This window comes from Taurulus bubalis (genome assembly GCF_910589615.1).
Source record: "Taurulus bubalis genome assembly, chromosome: 20".
Taxonomy (NCBI): domain Eukaryota; kingdom Metazoa; phylum Chordata; class Actinopteri; order Perciformes; family Cottidae; genus Taurulus; species Taurulus bubalis.
Window position 1 is genome coordinate 12,992,809 of NC_136608.1, and position 25,070 is coordinate 13,017,878.

Genomic DNA, 25,070 nt, shown 5'->3' on the forward strand with positions numbered 1-25,070 from the left:
CAGTCCAGAGAGATGTTTCTCCTTTCCAGTGAAATGGTTAGGACACAGCACACGTAGATTCAGCTTACAGGTTGGAGCTTTGACACCTTTCGACCTCGGTTTAGGGTTCCCGCCCTTTTTTGGCAGGTTTTTTTTTCTTCTTGCACACAGTTCCAGCATCAGAAGTTTCAGGGAGTATTAGTTAAATACCAAACAAGACTCTACATTTAAATATCCCCTTAAAATGCTGTGTATATATTTACATATTTGTGTCAAGAAATGTATATCTAGAATAAATATAAAGTGATTATTCAGCTGCAAATATCATTTTATCCATCTATCGTCCAGATACTATATCTCGTCATCATGATTTAATTTTCATTATGGACTTATTTTTTTCATTTGTTAACTGCCCTATTGATTCAAAACCCCCTTTTATATTTGAGATGAAAACTCTGAATGTACAGTATGGACTGTGTTGGTGTAGATTACTTTCACCATGAGATTAGATGTACTTTGCACTTTTTGTTGGAAACAAAATGTCCCTTTTTTGATATTTTTTCAACTAGGAATTTATTTCATAACCCTTTGGGGTAAAATCACCCCTGACTGATTGCATTCCAAAATCACTGAACATACTTTAATACAGCTGCACTCCCAGCCCCTCTTTTAAAAAAAAAAAAAAGCCTTGGCAATTTGATATTCATTATCCGATCAAAGCTGAAATAAAATTACAGAAATACAACGGAAATAAATATGTATGGGGAATTCAGTGACAGGCAGCATTGCGGAACACATCGAATTGTGATGTGAGTGTGTGAGGGAAAAACCCCACAAAACCTTTACCTGAAACACAATGCTCCTGTTGTGATTATCAAAGTATGCATGCATAATTAAACCCCAAATTATCCTCTTGTAAAAACCAAGCTCTCTGTGTGACAAGGAACTAAAGAGTCCCTCCAGTGGCTCTGACAAAACGCCACACTGACCTTTCGAAAACAAAAGCTGTGTAAAGTATTAGAATCTGATGCTGTAGAAAGATCCTAGTTGCCTTTGTGTAAATCAACTGCCTGCTTGAGTATTTTGTGTGTGGAAATTTTCTCTGTAATCTCGTAGAACTGTTTGGGGTGTTTTTTCCTGCCATATTGCTCGCGGCGACGGCGAGCCGCTGACAGTTATATTTGCTGTGTATACCTTCATTTTTGACGAGGTGTTTTACAGTTTTGTTTCACTTTTGTGTAGTGATTCACTCTGTGGAGTTTTCTGACTGGTGTTATATAACTTCATATACACAAATGATCAATAAAAATGTTTTATTTCCTGTTGATACAGAAGCTTATCATGTCGTACTTTCAGTTACATGTCACCAAAGCGTTCATTTAAGTAGCCGTGACTGCCTCTAATAGAAGCTTTAATAACAAAATTAACCTTTATTACGTTCACTACGGTGCTCGTATTGATTGAGGAAGAATGAGTCACTGCTCCTGCACGCACCTCTCTTCACATCCAGAAGTGTCCGCGTGACAAATTCCACTTTTAATGGTGTTTGCTTCTAAACACTTTTGTCGTGGTTGTGAATCATCCATCCCAGCCTGTTAACTAGATCACTACTGCCACCTAAAGGACACAAAGAAGCACGGCACAGTGTATGAGCACAACAATGTCACAGAAATAAACTAAACAAAAAGATGATACTTTCCATTTTGATTTATGCACAGATCAATTTCTATTAGTGAATATTAACTGATGTCTACCAGAGCCAGAAAACAGGGACAGGTTTGTCCTGCCATGATGTCACATTGATTTGAGCCTCAGAGTGAATTTGATGATGAGAGCACCCTGGGGTTGTAGATTTATAGATTTTAGGCTGCTGTGTTGGCTGCACAGAATGAGTTTATACCAATTGTCCTGCCAGTGGGAGTAGCAATGCTTCTGTAATAGAGAGAAAAATATGCCTAAAATAAGCTGTAAGTAAAGTCCTGTAAAACATCATATATTTTGTTCAGTTTCTCACTTGAACTTCTTGTGAAAAGAAACTGAAGGACTGAATTTATGTCCAAATGGTGTCACTTCATTGATATCGAAAATAGGCCAAGCTGTGGCATTAATTATCAAAACATCTTTCTGATTATTTTGCCAATGGGAGACATTATTTTAAACATATTGCTTGAAATATAGAGGGAATGTTTCAAGATTCAAAATAAATAAATAATAAATAATCTGAACAGATGCGCAGAACAAGTAAAAACAAGATGCAAATATGTAGCATTAAACAATTATAAAAGCTAGGTACTTTATGACAAACTTAAAAAGAAATAACATTTTTGACATTGCTATTATTAAAAGTAATCTGCCTCCCACATTTGGCCTCGTAATACTCCTCATGTACTTATGCCAATTGTTAATTGTGGACTTTTATTCTAAGAAGTCCACGGTTTCCGTTATTATTGAATTAGTTTTATTCTGAAAATTCAGGCGGAAGTGACGATTGAGCTTCTGCTTCGACAAGATAGCGGGAACTAGCAGTTATCATACCGGAAGTTGCGTTTATCAGTTTAACACATGTCACGTCCGTATTGTTTCAGGGCATATAAACAAATATAAACTGTATTGTCTTTGTCATGAACTATAGTCGTTGGTATGCGTGGCTTTCTCGGTGTAATTTGAAGAAATTAACGCATTTTTCTTTCACGAATTAATGCTTTTATTTCTTAAAACAGTGACCGGATGCGTATATATGCTCCAGTTAGCCTTAGCTTGACAGCCTTGCATGACTGACAGCTCTCGTACTACCTTCGCAGTTGCAGTAAAGTCATCTGGCGCTGCCTCCTGCATTATCAAACAACCTTTACAGTTAAACGACTGACAGAAAAATGCTGTCCTACATCATTGGTGTAAGTACAACTTAACGAGAAGTGGCCCGGTGTGTTTCGTTTAGGCTAAATCCCCTGTGTTACCTCAGACTAACATTAGCTTGCATGTATCGCTAAGTTAGTTCCCCTAACCAAGTTGTTCGGGCCCTTGGCCACAGGCATGGCTATGACTCATTTCTCCTGTTATGGATTAAACAAACATGGCTCGACTCAAGCGAGACAACGCCCCACGGAGGTCTCAAACGTTTGATAGCTAATGCTAGCTGGTGGTGTCACTCATTCTCTCGTGTGTTTTTTTAGTTTTGACCTTTTTATGGTTGCAGTTGATCCGAGGCGGCGTCGACAGCATCATCAACTTGATCTTCAGACTTCTCTTCGGAAAGAAGAGGCTGGCCCTCACCTTGGAGGACCCCAACATCAAGTATGCACTGCGGCTGTTGGACAAGCAGGTAAGCAGGTTGAATATAATTTTAACTTTTTTTTTTATTTGCAAGAACAATGTTGCTGTGAATCAAGTCAGTGGCAGCAAGTTCAGAAACGGCCACTGCTTGCTGCTGCAAATCGCCTGTTTGCAAACGCAGCAGGTGCGTTCAGGTACCACGTTTGCTATATTGGCTTTTTCAATGCAGCTTTTTTTTTCTGATGAACTCCTCTGTTTGTTTGTTTTGTGCAGATTGTCAGCCATGACACAAGGAAGTTCCGCTTCGCCCTGCCTTCCCCTGAACACATCCTTGGTCTCCCTATTGGTAAGTATATTATGCACTTATTCAGTAATTAAAGTATGGAGACGAGCAGGAATCAGTCATTATGAGAAGTGTTTGTTTTTTAAGTTTGTTGGAAACGATCAGAAAAATCTCAAGCAGCGTGTATAAGAGCACAACGACAAAACATAGTGCCGAGGAATCAAACGATTGAACTAAGAAGGTAATGTAGTCGCTGCAAACATCACTTTAAAAAAAAAGATCTAGCAATAAGCAGTGTGTCGTCTTTCTATGAGCGCAATGTGCAAATTACTTTTTTTAAACCTATCCTTGCTGTTAGTCGTGATCAAACGAGAAGCTGTTGACGTCAAAAGTGAACCGAGTCCATATGTCGTTGTTCCTCTCCAGGGCAGCATATCTATTTGTCTGCGAGAATAGACGGGAAGCTGGTCGTCCGTCCGTACACGCCAGTGTCCAGTGACGATGACAAAGGCTATGTGGACTTGGTGGTGAAGGTACAGCCAGTAGAAAAGTTGTTTTAATCAAGTAGAGGTGTTGGTCTTATTTTCCTAATCCACTTTCTTCTGTTGTCCCATGTCAACAGATTTACTTCAAAGAGGTCAATCCTAAATTCCCAGAGGGAGGGAAGATGAGTCAGTACCTGGAGAGCCTCAGGATCAACGACACGGTTGATTTCCGAGGACCCAGTGGTCTTCTCGTTTACAAGGGCAAAGGTGAGCGCGATGACACACGTCCTTATCCAGTGGGTGAAAAGGTGCTCAGTTTGGAACCGAGCTGCAGCTGCTGGACCTGATATTGTAACGTTTTCCTCCACAGGTGTTTTTGCCATCCAATCGGACAAGAAGTCCCCGGCTGAAACCAAGACGGCTAAACATGTTGGCATGATTGCTGGAGGGACTGGTGAGGAGAACTTCTAAACTCATCTCTAAAAGTCTCATGATCAATTTAGTCCACCACAGCTCCTCTTCTTACTTTAATGTCCCTTGAATCCCAATCTCGTCTCTGTCGAACCTTGTCCATTCTTTGCGTGGCTCGATTGCCATGTTGGATGTTTTAATTCTCTCCATCCGGTTCTCATTTGAAATCCTCTCGCTGCTGTTGCCCTTAGGATCCTCTTCCGCTGTATTACTATATATGTACTATGCTGTATTATAGTCTCGCTGGAAATGTCGCATGAATAATAGTTAATTAGTTCTTTTCAGTTTTTTTTTCGGCCTTGTGGGTTCCTTTTTAACTAACAATTATTTTCATTATCGCTTTAAAAATCCACTTTCCGCAGTCCCATGACCCTGTATTTTATTGAATTCTTATCTTCTTCTTACTGGTTTGCAGTGTGCTAGTGGTTTAGCGAGAACGTTCGCTCACGGGTGACAATACTTTTATTATTTTTTGTATATTGAAGGTAATTCCATGTCTGAAGCCTCTCTCCTGTTTTCTTCCAGGCATCACGCCCATGTTGCAGCTCATCACCGCTGTGATGAAGGATCCCCAGGACCACACGGTGTGTTACCTGCTGTTTGCAAACCAGGTCAGTTTCACAGGATGAAGAATTATGAAAAAGGTATTTGTTTTCCTTTACAACTGAGGAGAGAGTGGTTGATACTAAAGCGGAAGTGGAACTTTGTTCTTCCTGTCCTATCGCAGACGGAGAAAGACATCTTGTTGCGACCGGAGTTGGAGGAGATCCAGGTCAACCACCCGGACCGGTTCAAGCTGTGGTTCACCGTGGACAGAGCAGCCGACGGTGAGGTTCCTTCTTGGGAAGTCTGAAAACGGCTTTTGTTTCTGCCCCTGACATCTCGTGTTTCAAATGTTGTCGTGCAGAGCAGATGATGGTGTACAGGAAGTTGAGTCTCTGTGTGGACAAGTGGTTACAGAACCAATCTGCTCATTTATACCTGTGATTATTTCCCTTGTATTTATATTTAGGTATGCAACTAACACACAAAATGTATTATTGATTTATTATTTTTCTGAATTAACTGGCTAGTAATTTAGGCTGTAAAATGTCAGAAAAGAATATATGTGTATATATCAAAAGTTCCAAGATTCAACCCCCCCCCCCCAAAAAAAAAAAATAATTTTACCATTATGGAAAACTCTTGTTTTCAACTTCACCATCAGCCGTTGCTGGTCCATTGCGGCACTTTCAAAGCGAGCGGCAAGAATAAATAGAAATGGACAGTTTCGCTCAAAACGGTGCACTGCTGCGTTTATCTCAGCCATTTAGGACACTGTGCTATAAACATAATGCGTGCAATTTATTGACAAAACTAATTGGATGCCATATTTTTCTTTCTATTTCTGAAATTGGGAAGTCTGAGAAATTGTTACACTCTGTCTTATTGAAACACCTTTTTTCTCTGTCAGACTGGGAGTACAGCCAGGGCTTCATCGATGAGGCCATGGTGAGGGAACACCTGCCGCCTCCCAGTGACGACAGTCTCATCCTGATGTGTGGACCTCCGCCTATGATCCAGTTCGCCTGCAACCCCAACCTGGACAAAGTCGACCACTCCAGCAGCCGCAGGTTCACCTTCTAGACGTCCGTCCACGTCCAACAAGTGGAGGTTTGGGCGCATGAGGGCGCTCCGTTTTATTCACTACCCCGAAAGCTTTAAAGCACTTAAAGTTGCAGTGGGTATTGCACTTTGTGTACAATATTTAGGCTACGATATATCCATGCAACACAGCTCGGACCAATTGATGTAATCTATAAGTGTCACTGAAGGGGAAGTGTTTGGGGAGAAAAGACGAGTATGTGATTACAAATCTGTTTGCAACAATGTCAGAAGAGTTGAGGTTTGTCGGATGTGTTCTGAGTGCCTTAACACTTGCGAAGCTTTTTTTATGCATTGCAATCACGTGCTTCATTTATACAGAATTGTATTATTTAATCCATTATTGCTGTTGCGAATGTGTTTGTTATACCGGCCCCTCTATCTATCGTCAAAGATGTCAATATTTTGCTACATGTTCTTGGTTGTGATGTGGTTACTAACATGAAGTCTGGCAACAGCAGCTACCTGTGATGGATATGCAAAATTAAAAAAAACATTGCTCCTGAATTTGTTTTTGTATGCTTCAAATCTCCCTCATTGTACAAGTGCTGGATCATAACTGTTGTAGCAGACACTACTAAAAATAAAAACCAGGACAAATGCATTTTCTACATTTTTATTACCAAAAATTTAAAAAACAGACTTTGGTTTCAGTCATGTGGTTTCTTTAAAAGTAAGACATTTGACATCTGGAGAGAAACGCTTTCACGCCAAGAGGATCAATACCACTCGTTAAGTAGAGCTTAGCGTTTATTAGCTTAGCATGAAGACTAGAAGCGGAGGGAAAAGTTTAAGGATGCATCTTAATGCTCACTCATTAACATGCGGGTCAATTTGTAGTTATGTGGTATTTGAATTTTAGAAAAATAGTGTTAATGGCGCTTCGGAGAGCAAGGCCTCCAGGTTTGATGCTAAGCTCAATCAAGGGTTGTAGCTTCTTGCATAAAAAGCACAGTAACAACTGGCATCGATCCACCTAACTCTCAAACTAAAGATATTAGCATATTACTCACTTCCTCTGGCAGTATCGAGCCCTGCAGATCATTTTGGTTTAGTTCTCTCAACACTATGTAGGTGAACGGAATAACGTGTGCAGAACTAACAGCGTTGAAAACAGTAACAATGTCCTGAGTGATGCAGAGAAAAGAACTCCCATACCTCAGTCTGAACACTTTGTGGAGGAATATGCTGCGAGCGCAACACACGAGTGAAGTTGAGTGTTCGTGGCAGAAACCTTCGATCTCAAAACCCAAACTGTGGCTAGATACCACGAGAAGTAAATGTGAGGACGGTTGCTGTAATTTTAATGAAATTATCTTAAAGCAGCTTTACGTACCACATTCAAAAATGAATCTGACTGCAGCCGAGGACATGAAAACTTACTGCACTCAAAACAAATTCGAAAAATAGATATTACCTCGCTTATTACTGAAAACAAAATATTAATGTTTCAATAATAAGAGGTACATTAATGCAATAAAACATTGCATTTTCAGTTCATGCATTATATTTTGGACAGCTTTAATAAATATATATATGTATATATATGGTCATGAAAGCTATGGCTGTAAAACACATGTTCTGCTACAAATGTTGGTGGAAGGTGGAGGGATTTGGATTGTGGTTGGCACAGTTTTTTTTGTTTTTTTTCACAAAGCAAAGTCTTAATCAAACACCAGAGTTGTGGTCGGTTTCTTCTGCGTCGACGGAAATCTCCTGAAAAGACTCATCTTCCGTCAGCATGCTCTGAAACAAAGAGAACCGGAGAGAATGAAGGAAACTCAAAAGAACTCGGGTTCGTAAACGTAGTCATTGTCGGTTATTCTTCTACCCCATAAATCAGGTGTCATGTCCAGGCATGCAGGAGAAGGTCAGTGTGTCACCGTTAGATTGTTGATTTCCTCCGAAAATGCTCCTATCTGTCTCACGGTCCCTTCGGAGTCTTCCATCTGCCAAAAGAAAATACACAACCAGAGAGTCGAGCAGCAGACGACCACATTGGAAGAACTCAGATTTGTGATGTTTCGTGAGGAAATACCTCCGTACCTGTTCCAGGTGGTCCAGGTGCTCCTCATAGATTCGGACGCCCGTCTGGAAGCTGCTGCTCTTGGGCATTTCCACGTTCATGGGGCAGACGTACTCGTCGCTGTCGTCGTGGCGTTTCTTCCTCAAAGTGCCAAAACCCCCGAATGACAGGCGTCTCGGCTGCAGGGGGAAAAGGAGACGGTCAGCAGCGGAACGTCGTGGGTTTATATCCAGCATCTGGCACGAATTTTAAGGTTGCGTTATATGAGAAGACTTGACTCGCATGTCTTTGTTTGATGCAGGAGCCTTTAGCTTAGCATAAAGACTGGAAACAGCTCGCCTTGTTCTTTATGAGACATATATATCTTTTTTGTTTTTAAACATCTTTTTTGTACAGATTAACCAAACAGGAAGTAGACTAAAGAGCTTGAGAGGTGCTGGTAGGCAGATACTGTTCCATTTGGACAGAATCAAGGCAGTTGCTTTCCCAAAATGTTGAATTACTTTCTGATATTTTTAAAACAATATTAATTATATTAAATAATTGGCAGATTGATCTTTAATGAACAATACTAGTTTAATTTTTTAAGAAAAGAAGGTTGTTTATTAGCATGAAAGTGGTCAAGATTTGTTGCATTGGTCTAGTTTTTAGTGTTAAAACCACTGAAATAAGGATTTAATTTAAATGAAGCAGCTCCTGGTGTGGACCGTAAGATAACAAGCAACGCAACAAAATCATTGTAATTTGAGTGACACAATTAGTTCAGTGTGGAAAATGGACAAAAGAAAAACCCGTTGGACCAAGTTTCACCCGCGAGAGCTGATCCCAGCAGACAGATTTGTCTGTCGAGTGCGGAGGGCAGTTACCTTGACCTTGGCGGTGGCGGAGAGGACGATGTAGTCGGGGTTTTCCAGACAGTCCTGTTTGAGCCGCTGCGCCTCGGAGCCGATGAGCAGGTGGAAATGTGTCGCCAGGTGGCGTCTCAGCAGGGTTTTGTTGGGAGGAATGTTGAGCAGGAGGGCGAGCGCTTCCACGTTGAAGCGCGGCTCCAACACCTTCAGACATGGGAGAAAACATCACGGTGAGAAGAGAACGACGTCTGACGCAGAGCGGCGCCTGGGAATATTGTTGTGCCGTCTTAAAATCATAAAGCGAGACTGCCTGCAGCATACTGTGCAAAAGAAAAACATTACTGCAATGTGTACGCCAATAATAAAACAGCATTTGAAACATTGGTTTTATATATTTTTGTATTATTTCAAGAGGATCTTCCATCTAATCCTGATCCGAGCCCTCTCACCATCAGTCCTCCATGAACACCGCTGCCCCTCAGGTTGGGAGCGTATTCTGCCAAATCCGCAGAGCGCAGCCACTCCATCACTCGGTGGTTGGTCCACTGGGAGACCTCCGCTGGTGTCATGTTGTTCTGGACAACAACAACCAGAGAGTTTTAAATGAAAGAAAATCCAAAAGCTTTCGGGGGCAGAAACAGCCAAAGCGGCTTTAAAACTAAAAAGGAAGGAAAGAGTATGGGTTGTGACTTCCTGTGTGATACCTCATCAGAGGGTCGTCGCCTGAGGCAGTTGGGTTCGTAGCAGTTGAGGCGGAGGACCTGAATGGCCCTCTTGATGCTGAGGTGATGGAGAACACTGCCCACCTTCAGAGACAGCAAGTCCTCCTGGGAAAACCACCACGGGGTCAGACAATGACCAAAAAGATGATTTAGTCAGAAGGAAAGTTCAGCCGGAATATTAAAGAAGTATTAGAAAGGAAGGTGTCACATGAATGTTTAAAGGGGCTTTAAAAGCTTCCACAGAGGTTTTCCACTCACCACCGTCATGTAGTGCAGCATGCAGCCATCAACACGAGCCTCGTCAAAGTGGCTTTTGTACTGCGGGAGGCCGATGTCATCCAGCCACCCTGAAACATGTATTTGTGAATTTCAAAGCCGAGGGGGGAAATACAGACGTTTTTATTTAGAAAAGGTGACGTCACAACTCACGGGTCACCCAGTTGTGGTCCAGTCTGCCCTTCAGGTCGTCCTCATTCGACCCGAGAGCCTGCAGAGCCAGCTGCAGCTTCTTCCTGTGGAGAGGGTGCTTCATGCACAACTCCTGATCAGGCGAACAAGAGGGGAAACACAACGTCATATAGTGTAGGGCTGCAACTAAAAGATTATTTTCACTGTCGATTTTTGCTGTTGGATGAATCGATTAGTTGTTTGGTCTTTAAAATGTCAGAAAATGGTGAAACATGTCAATTATTGTTTACGAAAAGTCCCAATGACCTTCTCAAATTGCTTGTTTTGCCCACAACTCAAAGATATTCAGTTTACTGTCACATAAAAACACACATTTAAGAAGCCGGAATCAGAGAATTGTGCCTTTCTGTCTCCAAAAATTACACAAATCAATTAACAAAACAATAAATCCTTGCAGCTCTAATATAGTGTTGCCTAAATGTCAGAGTAAGTAAACAGTGAGTTTTGGACGTCTAAACTTGGGCTTGGAAAGCTAAAAATAATGTGATTTCAATGGTAAAAAACTACATTCTGTGTGTCTTCAATAACTTCTTTCTACTCATAATGTTTGCAGTGTAACAATCATTTGAATGCTGAGTTTTGTGATAAATAAAACGATATCTCGCTGAAACAAAACCTCCCTACCTTCTCCAGGTCTTGTTGCGATGCCCTCAGTAGCGTCTGCCCCGACTTGATCCAGCTCTGCCCCTGAGCGATGTAAAGCCCGAGGCCCTGCTGATGCAGCCACGCGCAGACTTCATCTTTACTCCACCGCGAGAAGGGAACTTCAACCACACTGGCAGAGACAGAGAGGGAATATTGATCAACTGGTGCAACCTTAACAAAAGCAACCGTTGCCAGTTAAGAACCGCGTTGACGCCTACTTGTGTTTAGATTCACGTGACCAGCCGAGTCGCGGGCCGGCTGTGGCTCTGACTCCTCCCCTCCTGAACTCAATGTCCGCTTCATCGTCGAGGTGGAAGGAGCTGGAGTGGCTCCTCTTTAGCCTGCAGGAGAATCACAGTCTAAATGATTAAGCAAATAACGGTCTTGTATTACCCTGAAGTACAGCTGACGCACCCCTAAATGTTACCTGCCAAAGAATTTCCTGAAGCCTTTGGACTTCTTTTTGGTTTCCGGCGACGACGGCAGGAGGGTTCCGTCATGAGATTTTCGTGGAGGAGCGCCGGCCAAGTCCAGGTGATCTGTGCCTTTACGTTCAGTCTCAGCTGCAAAGGTTATGACATCCACGTTACCGTGACAAACCTCAACACAGCTGGATCAGAGTTTACACACGACTACAGACGCACCACTACGACCCAATGTTAACAAACTAAAGAATAATGAATTCAACAAGAGTATTACAGCAGCTGCCACCCATGCAAAGGAGTATTAAAGTCCTACGACAGAACTCACAGATTCTCTCATTTACAGCGAATGAGAAACGCTTCACTACTTAACTGGAAAGTACCAACAGAACGTCTTCATTGCAGATGGTTTAAAGTCATGGATAAGGGACAGCTGGATGATTTAGTGAGATCACGGACAGAAATACCTCAAACCAGAGCAAGAAACTCTAGAAACAACGAGTTAGAGCAGTTGTTTCCAACTTTTCTTGTTAAATAGTGTGTAGTTTTAACTCTTCAAGCCTTTAAATTGGTCAAATGAAATACAAAATCATTATTTGTTGCGACTGTGACAAGGTGGTCACGAGTCAGAAAGGTTGGGAACCACGGATTTAGAGAAAATTGGATCATCAGTATGACGGTATGTGATCATCTGACGTCAGTACTGTCTTTATTCACATCCAGCTGTATAATCCAGAGCTGCCATACTGCAGGCCAACAAGGCCACTCTGCTCTACTGTACCTAACGCAGGTGCACTGGCACTCCGGGTGCGATCTTCACAATTTACAGAGAAAGAAACACGAGGATCAGTAACAAAACATTAAGACGAGTCTCAAAATATGGAACAATGTGATGCATTTTCTGGGACAGCCCAGCGAGTAGGAGCTCAGAATCACCCAGGTTTGGAGAGCTGGTTGTCTGCTTGCCTCCACGCAGTTTGAAGAAGCCACGGCCGAAAGAAGAACGGGCCTTCTTGGTCCCAAAGCTCCCGTCACTTGCTCTGGAAGGAGACGAGGAACCAGGTCCTGCTTTATTTTTGGACTGTGAAAAAAAGAGAAATACAGGAGTGTAGAGAACTGAAGATATGGGCAAAAACAAACCATTTTGCCTTTAATTAAATTCAAAAAGTACAAGAGAGAAAAAAGTGTAGTTGCACTATTTAACCACTTGGTGTCAGAGCAGGACAATGTCACACAGCGAGTCCTGCAGGTCTCTGTAGTCGGCATGTTCGTCTGCTCTTACCTGGTCAGTGCTGCTCATTGTGGCTGAGCTACCCGGCTGTGGGACGTCTGACAGACTGAAATTACAACAAGAATTAAAGTGTTTAAAGGTTAAAGAATCCTGAAATATCATCAGCGTCAAGTACCGTAGAAATACTGTTACTTTGCAGACACTATACAGGAAAAAAATCGACTAAAAGAAAGAGTTCATATAGAAATGTACTGAGAAAGTTACATGCAAAAAGAACAAATAACTTCATTATTTGACACAAACTTCAACACAACAAAGTGATAAACTGACTAAAATTGAATGACAGCTTGCTGGCCATAAGCTGTAACTACTTCCAAACTTCACAGTACATTTCAGACGTATCACGTGCACACACACACGTAGCTTAGTTAGACCTCTCATCAGCGCCGTGTGGGCGTGCACAGACTTTGGTTTCATTAACATCTTCTGTACATATTGTACCATAATATGTAGGATGTCAGATAAAGATTTAGGATGTCCCAATACATAGTTTGCCAAACACAGTCTTCCAAAAATAAGAGGATGCATCCGGTCTCATGCTTTTCTGACCCACAATCCTCTGCACAGAGGAAGATACGTTACATCTGCTGAGCCACTGAGAGCACAGTTGGCAGCTAGATGACAGCAGAGATATCATGCATCAGATATGTTGTATGTCAGATGGATCAACAAGAGGGTCAAAGTTCAAGGTGCTTGACGAAGCAGTTTGTCCCAATTGAATGCATGCTACATGCAACAGTACTTCCTCTGTAAGGGCAGGCGCAGTATGGACTTAAAGTAACAATAAAAAGTACGCAATTTAGATTGCAGATTGTTGCGGATACTAGGCTGGGACTAATGTCACCATTGCTCTTCCTATTGGTACATAGTCAGGTGACTTCACATAGCCACGCCCACTTTCAACCTGCACAGAGGTCTAATCAGCCAGAATGTAGGTATGAGCGATATTAAAGTAACTGTTATTTAAATTAACTTTAAACATTGAGCAATTCTTTCCACCCACACTCCATATGCTGAATAAATCTGTCTAAAAAAGAACTGTTCAACACACACTGTAGTCTTTTAGAAATGTCTGTGACCAAACTGTAGAGAGATCCAAAGCGTCTTCTAGAGTAAATTAATATTTAGTTCACTCATTTCAGTGCATCTAGTTTCAAATAAAGCAGTTTTAATAACATGTGGGAACAATAATTAGATCTGTTTTACCTTCTGGCCGCCTGTAACTGTTGTTCTCTGTCCAGGTCGTTCATTTCAGAGAGCACTGCTATGCATGGAATAGACTGACACAACAGAGAAAAACACAGTTCATTGAACATGTTCTCCCCAACAGCAGAACGTTTGCACCCTCGAACAGAAGCTCTGCATGAAGGCTGAAATTGGGCTTTTCTAAAAGGAAGTCTCCAGTCTGGGTTTCATCCTGTGTCCAATCTGTTTAGACAGAGGTTGTGTTTACCTCGCCTGAGCTTCTTCCTGCCGCCCCTTCCAGCGTCGGTGTGACCTGATCCACCTCCATGGACACGGAAACCGAGGGATCATCTGGGATATCGTCATAGTCGTCTTCATTAAACTTCTCTGAGGGAGGACAGTTGGGACACTCATCAGGGATGCCAGCTTATCTTTTGAAGTTTCAGGCTGCCATAAACCGTCATGAAATAGACTAAATGTATATTTAAAGTACAGGAACAGGAGAGTCTATATATAAATAAATATAAAACATTTTATGTAAAATACTTGTTTACAATAATACAGTTTATTATGGAGAAGATGATGCTCGACATAATTTCATATTCTGTCTTCTGCATTCATTGCACTTTTTGTTTTCCAGCTGCTATTTGTCCAATCTTGAGGAAATGAGCGCTGCAGACTTTGTTTTGATTAGAATTAGTTGCTGTCTGGCAGCATTTAATTGATAATAAAAAGTTGAACTTAAAATGCAACGCGTATTACAATTCAGTGATGATAATGTTAACTGTTGTGATGCATCAGCAAACAAAGAGATTTTTAGGCCAAAGCAATTGCAAAATCCTACAAATTTCCAAAAACTTTGGCTCAACATTGGCATAACAGGAATGCAAATATGGAGGCCGATAAATAAAGAGTAACATTACACTGACTGACTGACCTCTGACCTGCTCCGGCACTTTCTTGCACTTAGTGAGTGACTCCTCCAGCTCCTTTATCCGTTGTTCCTGTAGAGAAACACGCAGGATGTTCCAGTTACGACTGCTTTCAGTTAATCAAAGCTGCTGCTGATGACCAACGCGTCACATCACACTGTACCTTCACGTCGTTGGCCGACGCCAAGGACTCCAACACCATCTTCATCTTCAACACTTCTGTATCTGGGGCGAAAACACACACTTTATACTTTCCGCCCTGGCTCTGAAACCAGCAGAAATAATGAACCCACTGGGGCTCAGTGTGCAGCTCTTGTTTCAGCGTGTTGCTGCAATGAACTCTTGTTTCAACTATAAGCACAAGTTATCAAAAACATGGACTTTCTGCGTGTTTTACTAGACACTTTGCACAATTAAACACATGCTCACCACTTGGTAATCTAATCCAAACCATGTTTATCTGCAGAGAAAACCCTGTGTGAGACGTGAAGTGTGTGTACCGCAGTAGAACTTGTCATTACATTGAGGTAGATGAGTAGAGTTGGACACCAAAAGTAAGGAGACTGGGGAGAGGGATAATATTCCAAGAAAAAAAGATTTAAGACGAACATATCAGAGAGAAAAAAAGATTTGTCTCTAAATTAAAGTGAATAGAATAAAAACTCACACATTTACGAGAAATATACGCAAATATAGCCATCGCGAATTTAGTGTTCTTATAGATGACCTCTGAGCGAGGCGGTGAACCGAAGATATATATACAGTATGTGCATTTTCTTTTATATTCTTTTATATAGGTTTTCTCAATTTCTCTTTTAGTGCTGCAGAGGCATAGTGGCTTGATAAACTTGTTTTAAGTTCAGTGCTAATAAGTGTCTCGCAAAACATCCAGAAAATAACAGATTTCTGAGTCAAAGTCATTTCAAAATCCTAATTTGTTTTGTTGAAGTTTTTTTCTTCTTCTCTTAACCGCAGACATCTGACCCAGTCAGGGGCGTAGCTTTGCAGATTTGATCTTGTTAGTGAACACACAACAAGTGTCTGTACACTGAGCTGGAAGACAAAACAAAGCCGATCAGATTATCGTGTCGAACACGTGTTTACAGCAGACATGTGGAGGAGACTCCCCTTCATTTAGCTCGTGGCATTCCTCTTCCATCAGTGGATTAGATAAAGCCAGAGGTGGGAGGAAGGAGTAAAGCAGTCAGATATGTTTGGTATGGAGCCCACAGACAGACAGACAGATAAGGAGTTAAGTAAAAACAAAAGGGCCTCAGATCGCCTCATTATAGTTCAGACTGTCCGTGAAATGGAAGATAGTGAAAAAATAATTAATGGGGAAATCCAGATGAAAGCAAAGCAGCCGTTATTTTTTCAGCGAGGATGCTGGAGGGGAATCTGGTGTTGTTGGAATGTGAAATGTCTGTTTGTTTAATCCCTGCAAAACCCTTTTTGTAATATTAGACTCCGTGAAATAGTCCAAGAAGCTCCCGGACATTAATCCAAACAGCCCCCACCTCTCTCTCCTCCCTCGGCTCTGCTGTGGCTCTCCACCCTCAGTCTGCTGTCGTCCTTCAGCCTCCTCAGGTCCTCCTCTCGCTCCTCCAGCTGCCTCTGCAGAAGCTGCAGCTCCTCCTACAATGAGAGAAGATGGAAAGTCGTCAATCTGGGATTCTCATCACTTTGTGTGAATGAAACTTGGGGAGACGGATACAATCAGAATAGCTTTTGAATAACAAGATGAACAGGGAAAAAGGGAAGGTCATGACCAACACTTATAATACAATACACCATCATCACTAATGACTATTCTTCTTCTTGTCAAATCCATTCTTTAGTTGATAAAATGTCTGAAAATAGTCATAAATAAATGCACATCACAAGTTCAGTGAGATGGCTTGTTTTGCTCGACCAGCAAAATAGTCAATACATGACATATACCAGACAAATCCTTAGATTTGAGAAGGTGGAACAAGATAATTCTTGTGAGTTTTGCTTAATAAATGACTTAAAACAATGAACCTTCAGAGCCACAGTACTCCAGATGAGTAAATTGGATTTAAATGTTCCCCTTCAACACAAAATAATAAGAATCAGCCAGTAGATTTGTTAGTTTCTGTGCTCTATTTAACACACTGTGATTGGTGGTGACAGGATTCAGTGGGAGCTCATACTAGTCACTAAACTGTGGACACACGGAAAAACTGGACATGCATCTAAAAAATTGAAAATCTATTAAAACTAAGACGACGCACTGATTAACAAGATGTGTATCTTGGAAAGATATACCATAAAAAAGACTGTTTGTACTTTTAGTCATTCGTAAATATGCTGTTTCAGTCTACAGGTGTTGATAAAAAAAAAAGAGCTAAAAAGAGGATTTGAACCAGGTACAAATACTAAAACCGGTACAGCTGAAAGCACTTACAGCGAGTGTGGTGAAAGTCAGGAAAGCAGTGTGCAGCAGTGGAGAAGCAGCAGGTTTAGAGGATCTTAAGGGCCAGAAAGGAAGAAGAGGACAGGCTGGAGATCAAACCTCGTTCACCTCATCTCCAGTGAACCGCTCACTGTTCCGCTTCGGACGCTTGACAGGTTAGCATGTTGCAGAGAGATGTTAAAATCACAGAAGAAAAAGGGAGTAAGGAAAGGGAGCAGAGAATAGATGTCACAGGGGGGAAATCACAGGGTTTTAAACATGTAATGAAGCGTTTTAAAGGATCATTCTGACCCACAGCCAAATGTAAAAGAGTAAAGCGTCCGCTATCTGGAGCTTCACACACTCACTTTGGTAGCTTTGAGTTTCTTCTCACACTGCAGTCTTTCATTCTCTATGTCAGTCACCCTGAACCGCAGGTCCGTTACTTCCTGGTACAAGCCCTGGGGAGGAGAAAGAACTCCCATTACCCATTAAAAGTCGAAGAGAAACCTGTACTGAGGAGGTTTATGGAGACCGTGTGGGAGAGAGGTCATGGGAGAATTCCTGCCAAAAGCACCAAACGTTATTTTCAGACTGATGTCCCATCGGAGGGAATTTGAAAAAGACAAATCCTGCAGTAAAAGTGAAACGTCACGGTCATCTATTGTGAAACTGCTTTTTTCACAATCCGCAGCACTGTCGGAGTCCTGTGCTTTGGACACTGTTCTCTTTTGAGGAGAGCATTAACATCTCTACTGGCCTCATTCACCAATATCTTTAAAGGGTTTTTCATATTTTTTTCCTAAATTTGCTGTTGAGAAAGGTCCTTAGAAAGGTCTACGTCAGTCAGATTCAAGACCTGTTCCCATTGCCTTCGTAAATTAAAAGCGTCTCAGTTCATCCTAATTAGCATATGTAAACACCCTCATGAAAGATGCCCAAACTAAATAGAGGGTGGAGCACCAAAGTCCCAAAAAAATGTGGAGGTACTTCTGCAGGAAGTGAATGCCAAACAAGTTTTCATATTATGCGTAAGTAATGGATATAAAGCGGTAAAACGCAAAGGAAAAAAAGATGACACAATTTTATACTGTTTGGGCTTCTTGTCTGTGTGTCCAAATGTTTTTCAACACACAGCAAATGTCTGTATATTAATCAATAGAGTGGCCGATAACACGCACTGGGACGACTTGTGTGCCCAACTATTATTTCTTGTTTTTATTCAATAAGATATCCTGGTTATAAAATCTCAGACAACACAAAAGGATGAACGCCTTAAATGTAAACAAGTTGCTCACGCAATCTTAACAAAAAGTAGACATTTGTAACGATGCACACAATGTTTTCTTTCCTCAAATAATTAGGAAGTGTATTCATGCAAGAGAGACTGTACTGTTGAGACCTCTAAGCAAAAGAAAAACTCAGAGACGCTTCGTCCAACATAACACAAAATACTCTCTCTTTGAAGAAAGCTAACAAAACATGGTTCACTTCTGACAGTATATAAGTGATGTCTGGCCAAAATCAGGTGTTGCAGGTTGATTTAAAGCTTAATGGGGGAAATGGAAACAAAAACAAAGACATGCAGTTGCATTCAAGTCAGCCAACTCCCTTCAGACGTCTACTGTCTGGAAACATATATGTCCCAGCGAGTGGACAGAGTGTATGGAAACTATAAATCCCCCAACCTTTTAGCCCCTTAGAGAGGGGGAGGGGCAGAGGTATGGGCTCTGGCAGGAAACAGCTGCTGGCTGGAGCACAAGTGGTGTTTAAGCCCCTTTCTGTAACCCTTAACGAAGTTCACCCTGCACCACATGACACATCCAGTCGAGTGAGACGGACCTTTGTGACTTTAAAACAGAGACTGGGTGGCTTCCAGGATTCAGAGTCACGCATCGCATGAAACAAGCTGCAGGTGCAGCGGAGAAACTTGGGCTACCTCTGCTCCACTTCACGTGGCGTCACGGTTTAAGGAGGCGTTTGTACCTCGTTGTCCCTGTGGTCTCTGTCCACGGACGTCAGCTTCAGCCTCAGACTGGACACCTCGGCCATCAGCTCCAGCTTCTGGGTCTCCAGTGTGGTCCGGTTCAACAGCTCCTGTGGAGCAAGGCGCACACTTGGCAAAAGCTGCATTTAAATATTCAGTGGAGAGGTGAACATTTTGAAATGGACTGGGATGAATAGAAGTTATGGTAACTTTTATAGAGGCCTTACCTGTTGCAGCAACTCCTCAGTAGCATTTAGTTTCTGCTGATGAAGATCCAGGCAGTTGTCCAGGTCCCGAATCTTTTCACCTTGCACCTCTACCTGGTCTGTGAGAACGCTTACCTGGACAACGGAGAGACATTGGTATGAATCACACAAAGTACTCTGAGAGCACATACTGTTGGTCCTTCAAAGGCACATAGTCCTCTAACATATATGATTATGTTGCTCAAAAACTGTTTAAGTGTACATAAAAAAATCTAATCTGTACCCATTTTTTTTATTTTTACATTTTATTTATTTTTCATTAGATTTTGTTTTGTTTTGTTTGTTTGTGGATCCTCAATTAAGAGGTTGTTGTTTTTGTTGGTCGGGGAGGGAGTTTGTTCATAAGAATGATACTGTTGACCTGAATGCTTGGGGGTGGGGGGGGAAAGAAAAATGCTAAATGTATCACAATTGTACTGTTTCTTTGTGTACTTGCGTTAAAATAAAAAAAAATAACCACTAAAAACTGCCATTTCAAGGTTTTAACTAACATTATTTAATAGCCCAAATCAACAGTTTTTCTCCTAAAGCAGTATTATCTGTGTAACCAGAGCCTAATACATCTCATTCATCTGTGTTGGAGCTCCTTTGTTGTTAAAAACTATTAAAAACACACTAAAGAGCCACACCATTGCACATGTTTCCTTTTCACCAATAACATGCACATAGGCCACGACAAAATATATCGTGAGTAAAGTTTGCTAAAAACTACAGTTCCCAGCTGTTTTGTAAAGTAAGTGTACTTGTTGTGAATTGACATCTTCAGTATGAATGAATGGCTGCGGGGCTGAGAGCCACAGACAGGTCAGGGGGTTGTTTTCATGGGATTTCTTGACACAAAGAGAGTAATGCCTTGACCTTTACTTTTATCAAATAGCTGTAGCGCCATCTTTAGGTAGCATGCCACCCTTTAATTCATCTTGCAACTATTTTGAGAAAGGAAAACAGTATCGCTAACCTAAACAAACTAATGAATAATCTTTTCTCTGGCTTTACCTATGCTTTTTTTTTTTTTTTTAAAGGTCACATGGTGATGATACGGATCATATGCTCCCAGCCACCAAACTTTCAAGCAAATCTCTCTAAAAAAAAATATGACTTAACGCCTATTCAAGAGCAATTGTTCTGCTGCGCTGACGCTCCAATAAAGAGTGGTGCTCACAAACCTGAAGAACAAGACACTCTTTGTCACTCTCCAGCCGCAACAGGCGTTCTTGGTAGACTGCTTCTGGGCCGTGGCCGTTAGTCTGAAATGAGAAACAATGCGTGTCGATTTGTGACGTCTGAACAAATATGCTGAATTTGTTGCACGACTTCAATACGGTTCTCCACCGAGTCGAGAGCTTGTGGAAGAAGACGGGGGCCGGCCTTTGGCCAACATGTTGAAATGCAGTTCTGGCTGCGGAGTCCAAATGAAAATACACACCAGCCTTGAGCCACATGGATTTTCTAATGGGCGCATATCCCTTAAGTGGATAACTATATAACCTCCCTGACAATGAACTCACATGGTTTTCCCTTGAAGAAAAAAAAAAACAGATAGGCGAAGTGAGTTTTCACGAGAAACATGTGAGGGTCAATAGCATTCTCACATCAAAAGGATTTGAAAATTGAATCAAAAGCAAACCGGCCTCGTCTCTCCAGCTCACACATGGAGACACGAGGCCGTGAGGGAAGAAAAACAAGAGCCCCGGCCAACGAGCCAACGGGAGTTTGGAAGATGGAAACTATTTGCAGCAGGACGCCTATAGAAACTCCATCATCCATAAAGCACGTCATAACAGCACTTTTACAATAAACAGTCACAGTATGGACAACGGAGCACGATCAAGAGACGCAAAGCAGTTCAGAGGATGATTCAAAGCAGGTCATCTCTCAAACACACCGACATTATTATACATGGTGCTGCAACAAACAAAAATGGTTATATAACTGCTAAAAAACTTTGCAATAGCTGCATCTGAGACCACGTTCATGCATTCACACACACAACCTCACAGACACTTCATTGCTAAGGTCAGCCTCATGAATAGAAATTCAGTGGGTTTGTGACCCACTGAACTGATGGACCAAAGATCTCCAAAATGAAGATGGAATCATTAGCTGCTATTAGTAAACTACAGTTGGTATGCAATGGGAAAAAACCTACAGACTGATTGCTTTAAATATCTATATGTCATTATTTATTATAATTGCCACTAAGGAGCTTCATAAGCAAACTTCCCGAGCAACGTTTGCTTATTATTTTACCTGTAGATATTAAACAAGATCTTTTTGACAAGTTATGTCATATGCATGTGAAGTGTGAGGGGTTGGAAAACGATTGCTATATTTGAAAATCTACACGTCAAATCAATGTAAGTATACCCTAAAAGGTAAAATGCCAACCTGCACAAACTGACTCACACAAAAGCAGAACAACATCAATTGGTTTAAAATAACTTTTGAACAGCAAAAGTGGCAACGTTAGTGCTGGAGTATGACATCATGTGATATTTATGTAGAATATAAAAAATAACTTTCAAAAAGTACCTGTTGTCAGCCTATTTGTAACCTTAAGAGTGAACAGCACCAGAATTCCTCCGGGCAGTGGGAGATATAAAAGGTTGGATAGAAACCAGAGGATCTGGACACTTTGTAATGACAAGGGAGACGAGTATACTTAGTTTGAATGGAAGAACGTAAGCATAATGAATTATAGAGAAAAGTATTTGCCAAATCATAATTTAGACCACCCGCCGGTTTGAATTAATTGCCATTACAATCAGATAAGCCAAAGGTTATTCGTAAACTAAGTTCCTTTTAGAATAGAATGTCCTTTTGTTTAATTTCATTGTGCTTGTGTATGAAATGCGCTGTAAATCTGCCTTGCCTTGTGATGCCTTAATATGATTCATGCATGTGTTTGTGTTAGTTTATGGATGGTTCTTAGCTTGTGAGCAGAAGTGTTATTGTTGTAGCTAAGATGCTGAAGTCTTTTGCCGTGATAAATCACATCTGGCTCTCAAGTGGACACAGGACCCTTGAAATGACAAGTGTTAACGGCCCCAGAGTGAGAAAAGCTCCAATATAAACACATATCGAATCTTCTGTTTCAAACGCACGCAACAAACGGCCCTTTATAAATGGACTTGTTACCAATCGCCCCTGCAGCCACTCTGCCAGCCCGTCTGCAGTGGAGTCGGGGATCTGGCACCGAAGGTTGTCCCTCTCCTCGGTGTCCATGAGCTCCAGCACTCCCCTGAGGTCCTCCAGCAGGTGCAGCACCCGAAGGCCCCCCAAGAAAGGCGAGGTGGGCGACTGGCAGTCAAACAGCCCGTTGGAGTAGTCCATGGCCTTGGAGCCTGGAGAGGAAGAGTTGGATGTGGGATGACAATAAGAATAACAGGTTATTTCATACGAATCATTCAGACAAGCTCAGAAACAGATCATTATTGTAGCCGCTATCAATCTAATGTGTTCAATCAATAATCAAAGTAATCAAAATGGCAGGTTTTTATCCAAACAGACTAATAGATAGATAACTTATAGACAGACGATTGATCGTCTAAAAAAATATCTAATTTCCTGCAGTAATTGAGTCGCTTATTTGTGGACTTCGCCAAGGGCATTGCAGTCGTTTGATACTCATTTTCTGTTTATTCACTTTATTCCAAAAAAGGGTTTTAATTAAAAGATTTGTATCATACTTCCTCTGAGAACACTCAGTTCTTCCCTGAGGACATTGATTATAATTTTACTCCTACGCAAGAGTTTTGTTTTTTTCCAATTCAGCAGCATAAATAACTGTACTTAGGTACTTAATGCTATTCTGTCCACCTCTTCATCAACACACACACCTCGCTTGGAGGCAAAGGCTTTTATCAAACATCATGTGACACAATAAAATCAAATAAATCTTCTCCCGTATCTGTGGAAACCACATTTTCTCGGAGGCAAATGCAGCAGCGTGTTGACTGAACTCCGGTGCATTATGTTCCCACCGTGTACTTCCGCCTTCTCCTCACCATCGGTCTTAAATGTCAGCCATAATGAAGCGGGCCAACGCTAACAAAAAGGGGGCTAAATAAGTAAACATACAAAAAGATTAAAAAGCATGGCTCCCCCACGGTAGCGAGGGAGTGGGGCTCGATGACGGCTGTGGTTTCTGAGGAAACAGTGGGGACTGGGGGATGTCATGTGATCAGCCGCCTCGCTCCCATTGGAAATGTCAGCGCTATAATTACACACATCAGCGGAAAAGTGGGGACCTCTGAAAAAGCGAGGCCTGCTCTGCTCATCTGCACCAGTGCGGAGATGCCAAAAAGTTCCCGAGCAGGAGTTTGTATTCCAAACTCAGGGAGCTTGAATAATCATTAGTTTCCGTCACTGCGGGGACAATGGAAACTTTCTTTCATTTCTCACAGTGGAGGATTGCAGTGAAAGCAGAAAGGGCCAGTGATCCAGCAGCACACATTCAGCATTATTCCAAACATTTACGTATAAATATATATAGTCAGGGGGATTACATTAAACTGCAGGAGAAGGGCACATTGTTTACAGTCCACTGGACGTAGAATTCCCAGCTTGCAACTCAATGGTTTCCAGATGTGGCCGGACCCCATATTACGCCATGCCCACTTAAAGAAGTGCTATGGTCTGAAAGTCCAAGTCTACAATGTGGTTACCTGCTATGATGCCATCCATTTGCTCCAAGGCTGCTGCCAACATATCGCTGGCGTCGGACATCATCTTGTGCTCGATTAATCTGAATTAAAAAAAGAGAAGAAGAAGAATTTTAAGTGAAGGACAGAAGACGAAATAGATAAAACATCCATCCGCTGAAGAAGATTGTGTGATTGGATCAAAACTTCATAACAACCACTAAAAAAGGACCCTGTGATGAGATTATTTTATAAATTAAATTACAACAAAAGCAAAGGCCATAACAGCTCACTATAGTAAACATCCCCACAGTCGGTAACCACTTCAGACAAAAATCCAGTGGTTACTGCCGATAATGACAGTAATCATGTAATCATGATAATGTAATTTCAGATTCGCAACTGTGTGTATTGTCTTCTTTAGTAAATAAAATATTATTGTCCTGTTTATTGAACAAAACAAGAACGTTTAAGGACACAAACGTGCTTTGAGGAGATTGTGATCGTCAGCGTTTTCAGATATTTTAGAGACCAGACCGATTCAACAAGAAAACATCTTCAGATTAATCAATAATTCATGTATTCATTTGCTTACGCCCTAATCCCCTTTAGTTTTAAAGTTCAAACCATTGCTTATATTCTGTACAAGCACAAGTTTTAAGCTTAAAAACCTGCCTGCAAGTGTTTTCATGACTATTTGAAAAACAAAACAAGTGTCATCACTCATCCTGTTATTGTACAACCTCTAATTCTTCCTTTTCAAATGGCTGCTGCATCAAATTAACCCTGCAGTCTGTACAAAAAAACAAAGCGATCTCCGGGACTTATTACGCAGCAAGCCGTATTTCCGGCGGTCAGGCCGTCACGGGGGCTCGTGGGCGGGCTGCTATCTGGAATAGTGGCACTATTCTCCCAGGGGTCTCGGGCCTCGTAGCATCGGCATGCTCGGCATCTCAAGCATCCATAACAACGCGGGACCGTATCCCCCTGACCGCTGCTTTCAAAACGCGTATCGCTCTCTCCTTCACTTGCACACAGCACTTCAAACTAAATCGGAGTTAAGATGGTGTGCAGTGCGTCA

General features: G+C 41.6%; 2 protein-coding genes across 2 annotated transcripts; one reads left to right on the plus strand and one right to left on the minus strand.

The window, feature by feature from the left end:
* The first annotated feature begins 2,750 nt into the window (after window positions 1-2,750).
* cyb5r3 (cytochrome b5 reductase 3) lies at window positions 2,751-6,739 on the plus strand. Its single transcript, XM_079236158.1, has 9 exons — window positions 2,751-2,873; window positions 3,176-3,301; window positions 3,526-3,598; window positions 3,962-4,068; window positions 4,158-4,287; window positions 4,391-4,474; window positions 5,017-5,102; window positions 5,219-5,318; window positions 5,945-6,739. Exons 1-9 carry the CDS (start codon window positions 2,853-2,855, stop codon window positions 6,115-6,117), a joined length of 900 nt encoding a protein of 299 aa, XP_079092284.1. The 5' UTR covers window positions 2,751-2,852; the 3' UTR covers window positions 6,118-6,739.
* Window positions 6,740-6,751: 12 nt separating this feature from the next.
* LOC306752055 (liprin-beta-1-like) lies at window positions 6,752-24,077 on the minus strand (the record flags this gene model as incomplete). The annotated part of the gene is made up of 26 exons (XM_079235749.1): window positions 6,752-7,881; window positions 8,019-8,084; window positions 8,182-8,340; window positions 9,028-9,216; window positions 9,462-9,587; window positions 9,717-9,839; window positions 9,993-10,081; window positions 10,164-10,275; window positions 10,827-10,977; window positions 11,066-11,188; window positions 11,275-11,410; window positions 12,051-12,083; window positions 12,206-12,350; window positions 12,552-12,606; window positions 13,767-13,840; window positions 14,014-14,132; window positions 14,683-14,749; window positions 14,841-14,902; window positions 16,195-16,312; window positions 17,223-17,261; window positions 17,462-17,554; window positions 19,080-19,190; window positions 19,308-19,421; window positions 20,513-20,593; window positions 22,485-22,690; window positions 24,014-24,077. 26 exons carry the CDS (start codon window positions 24,075-24,077, stop codon window positions 7,804-7,806), a joined length of 2,733 nt encoding a protein of 910 aa, XP_079091875.1. The 3' UTR covers window positions 6,752-7,803.
* Window positions 24,078-25,070: the final 993 nt, after the last annotated feature.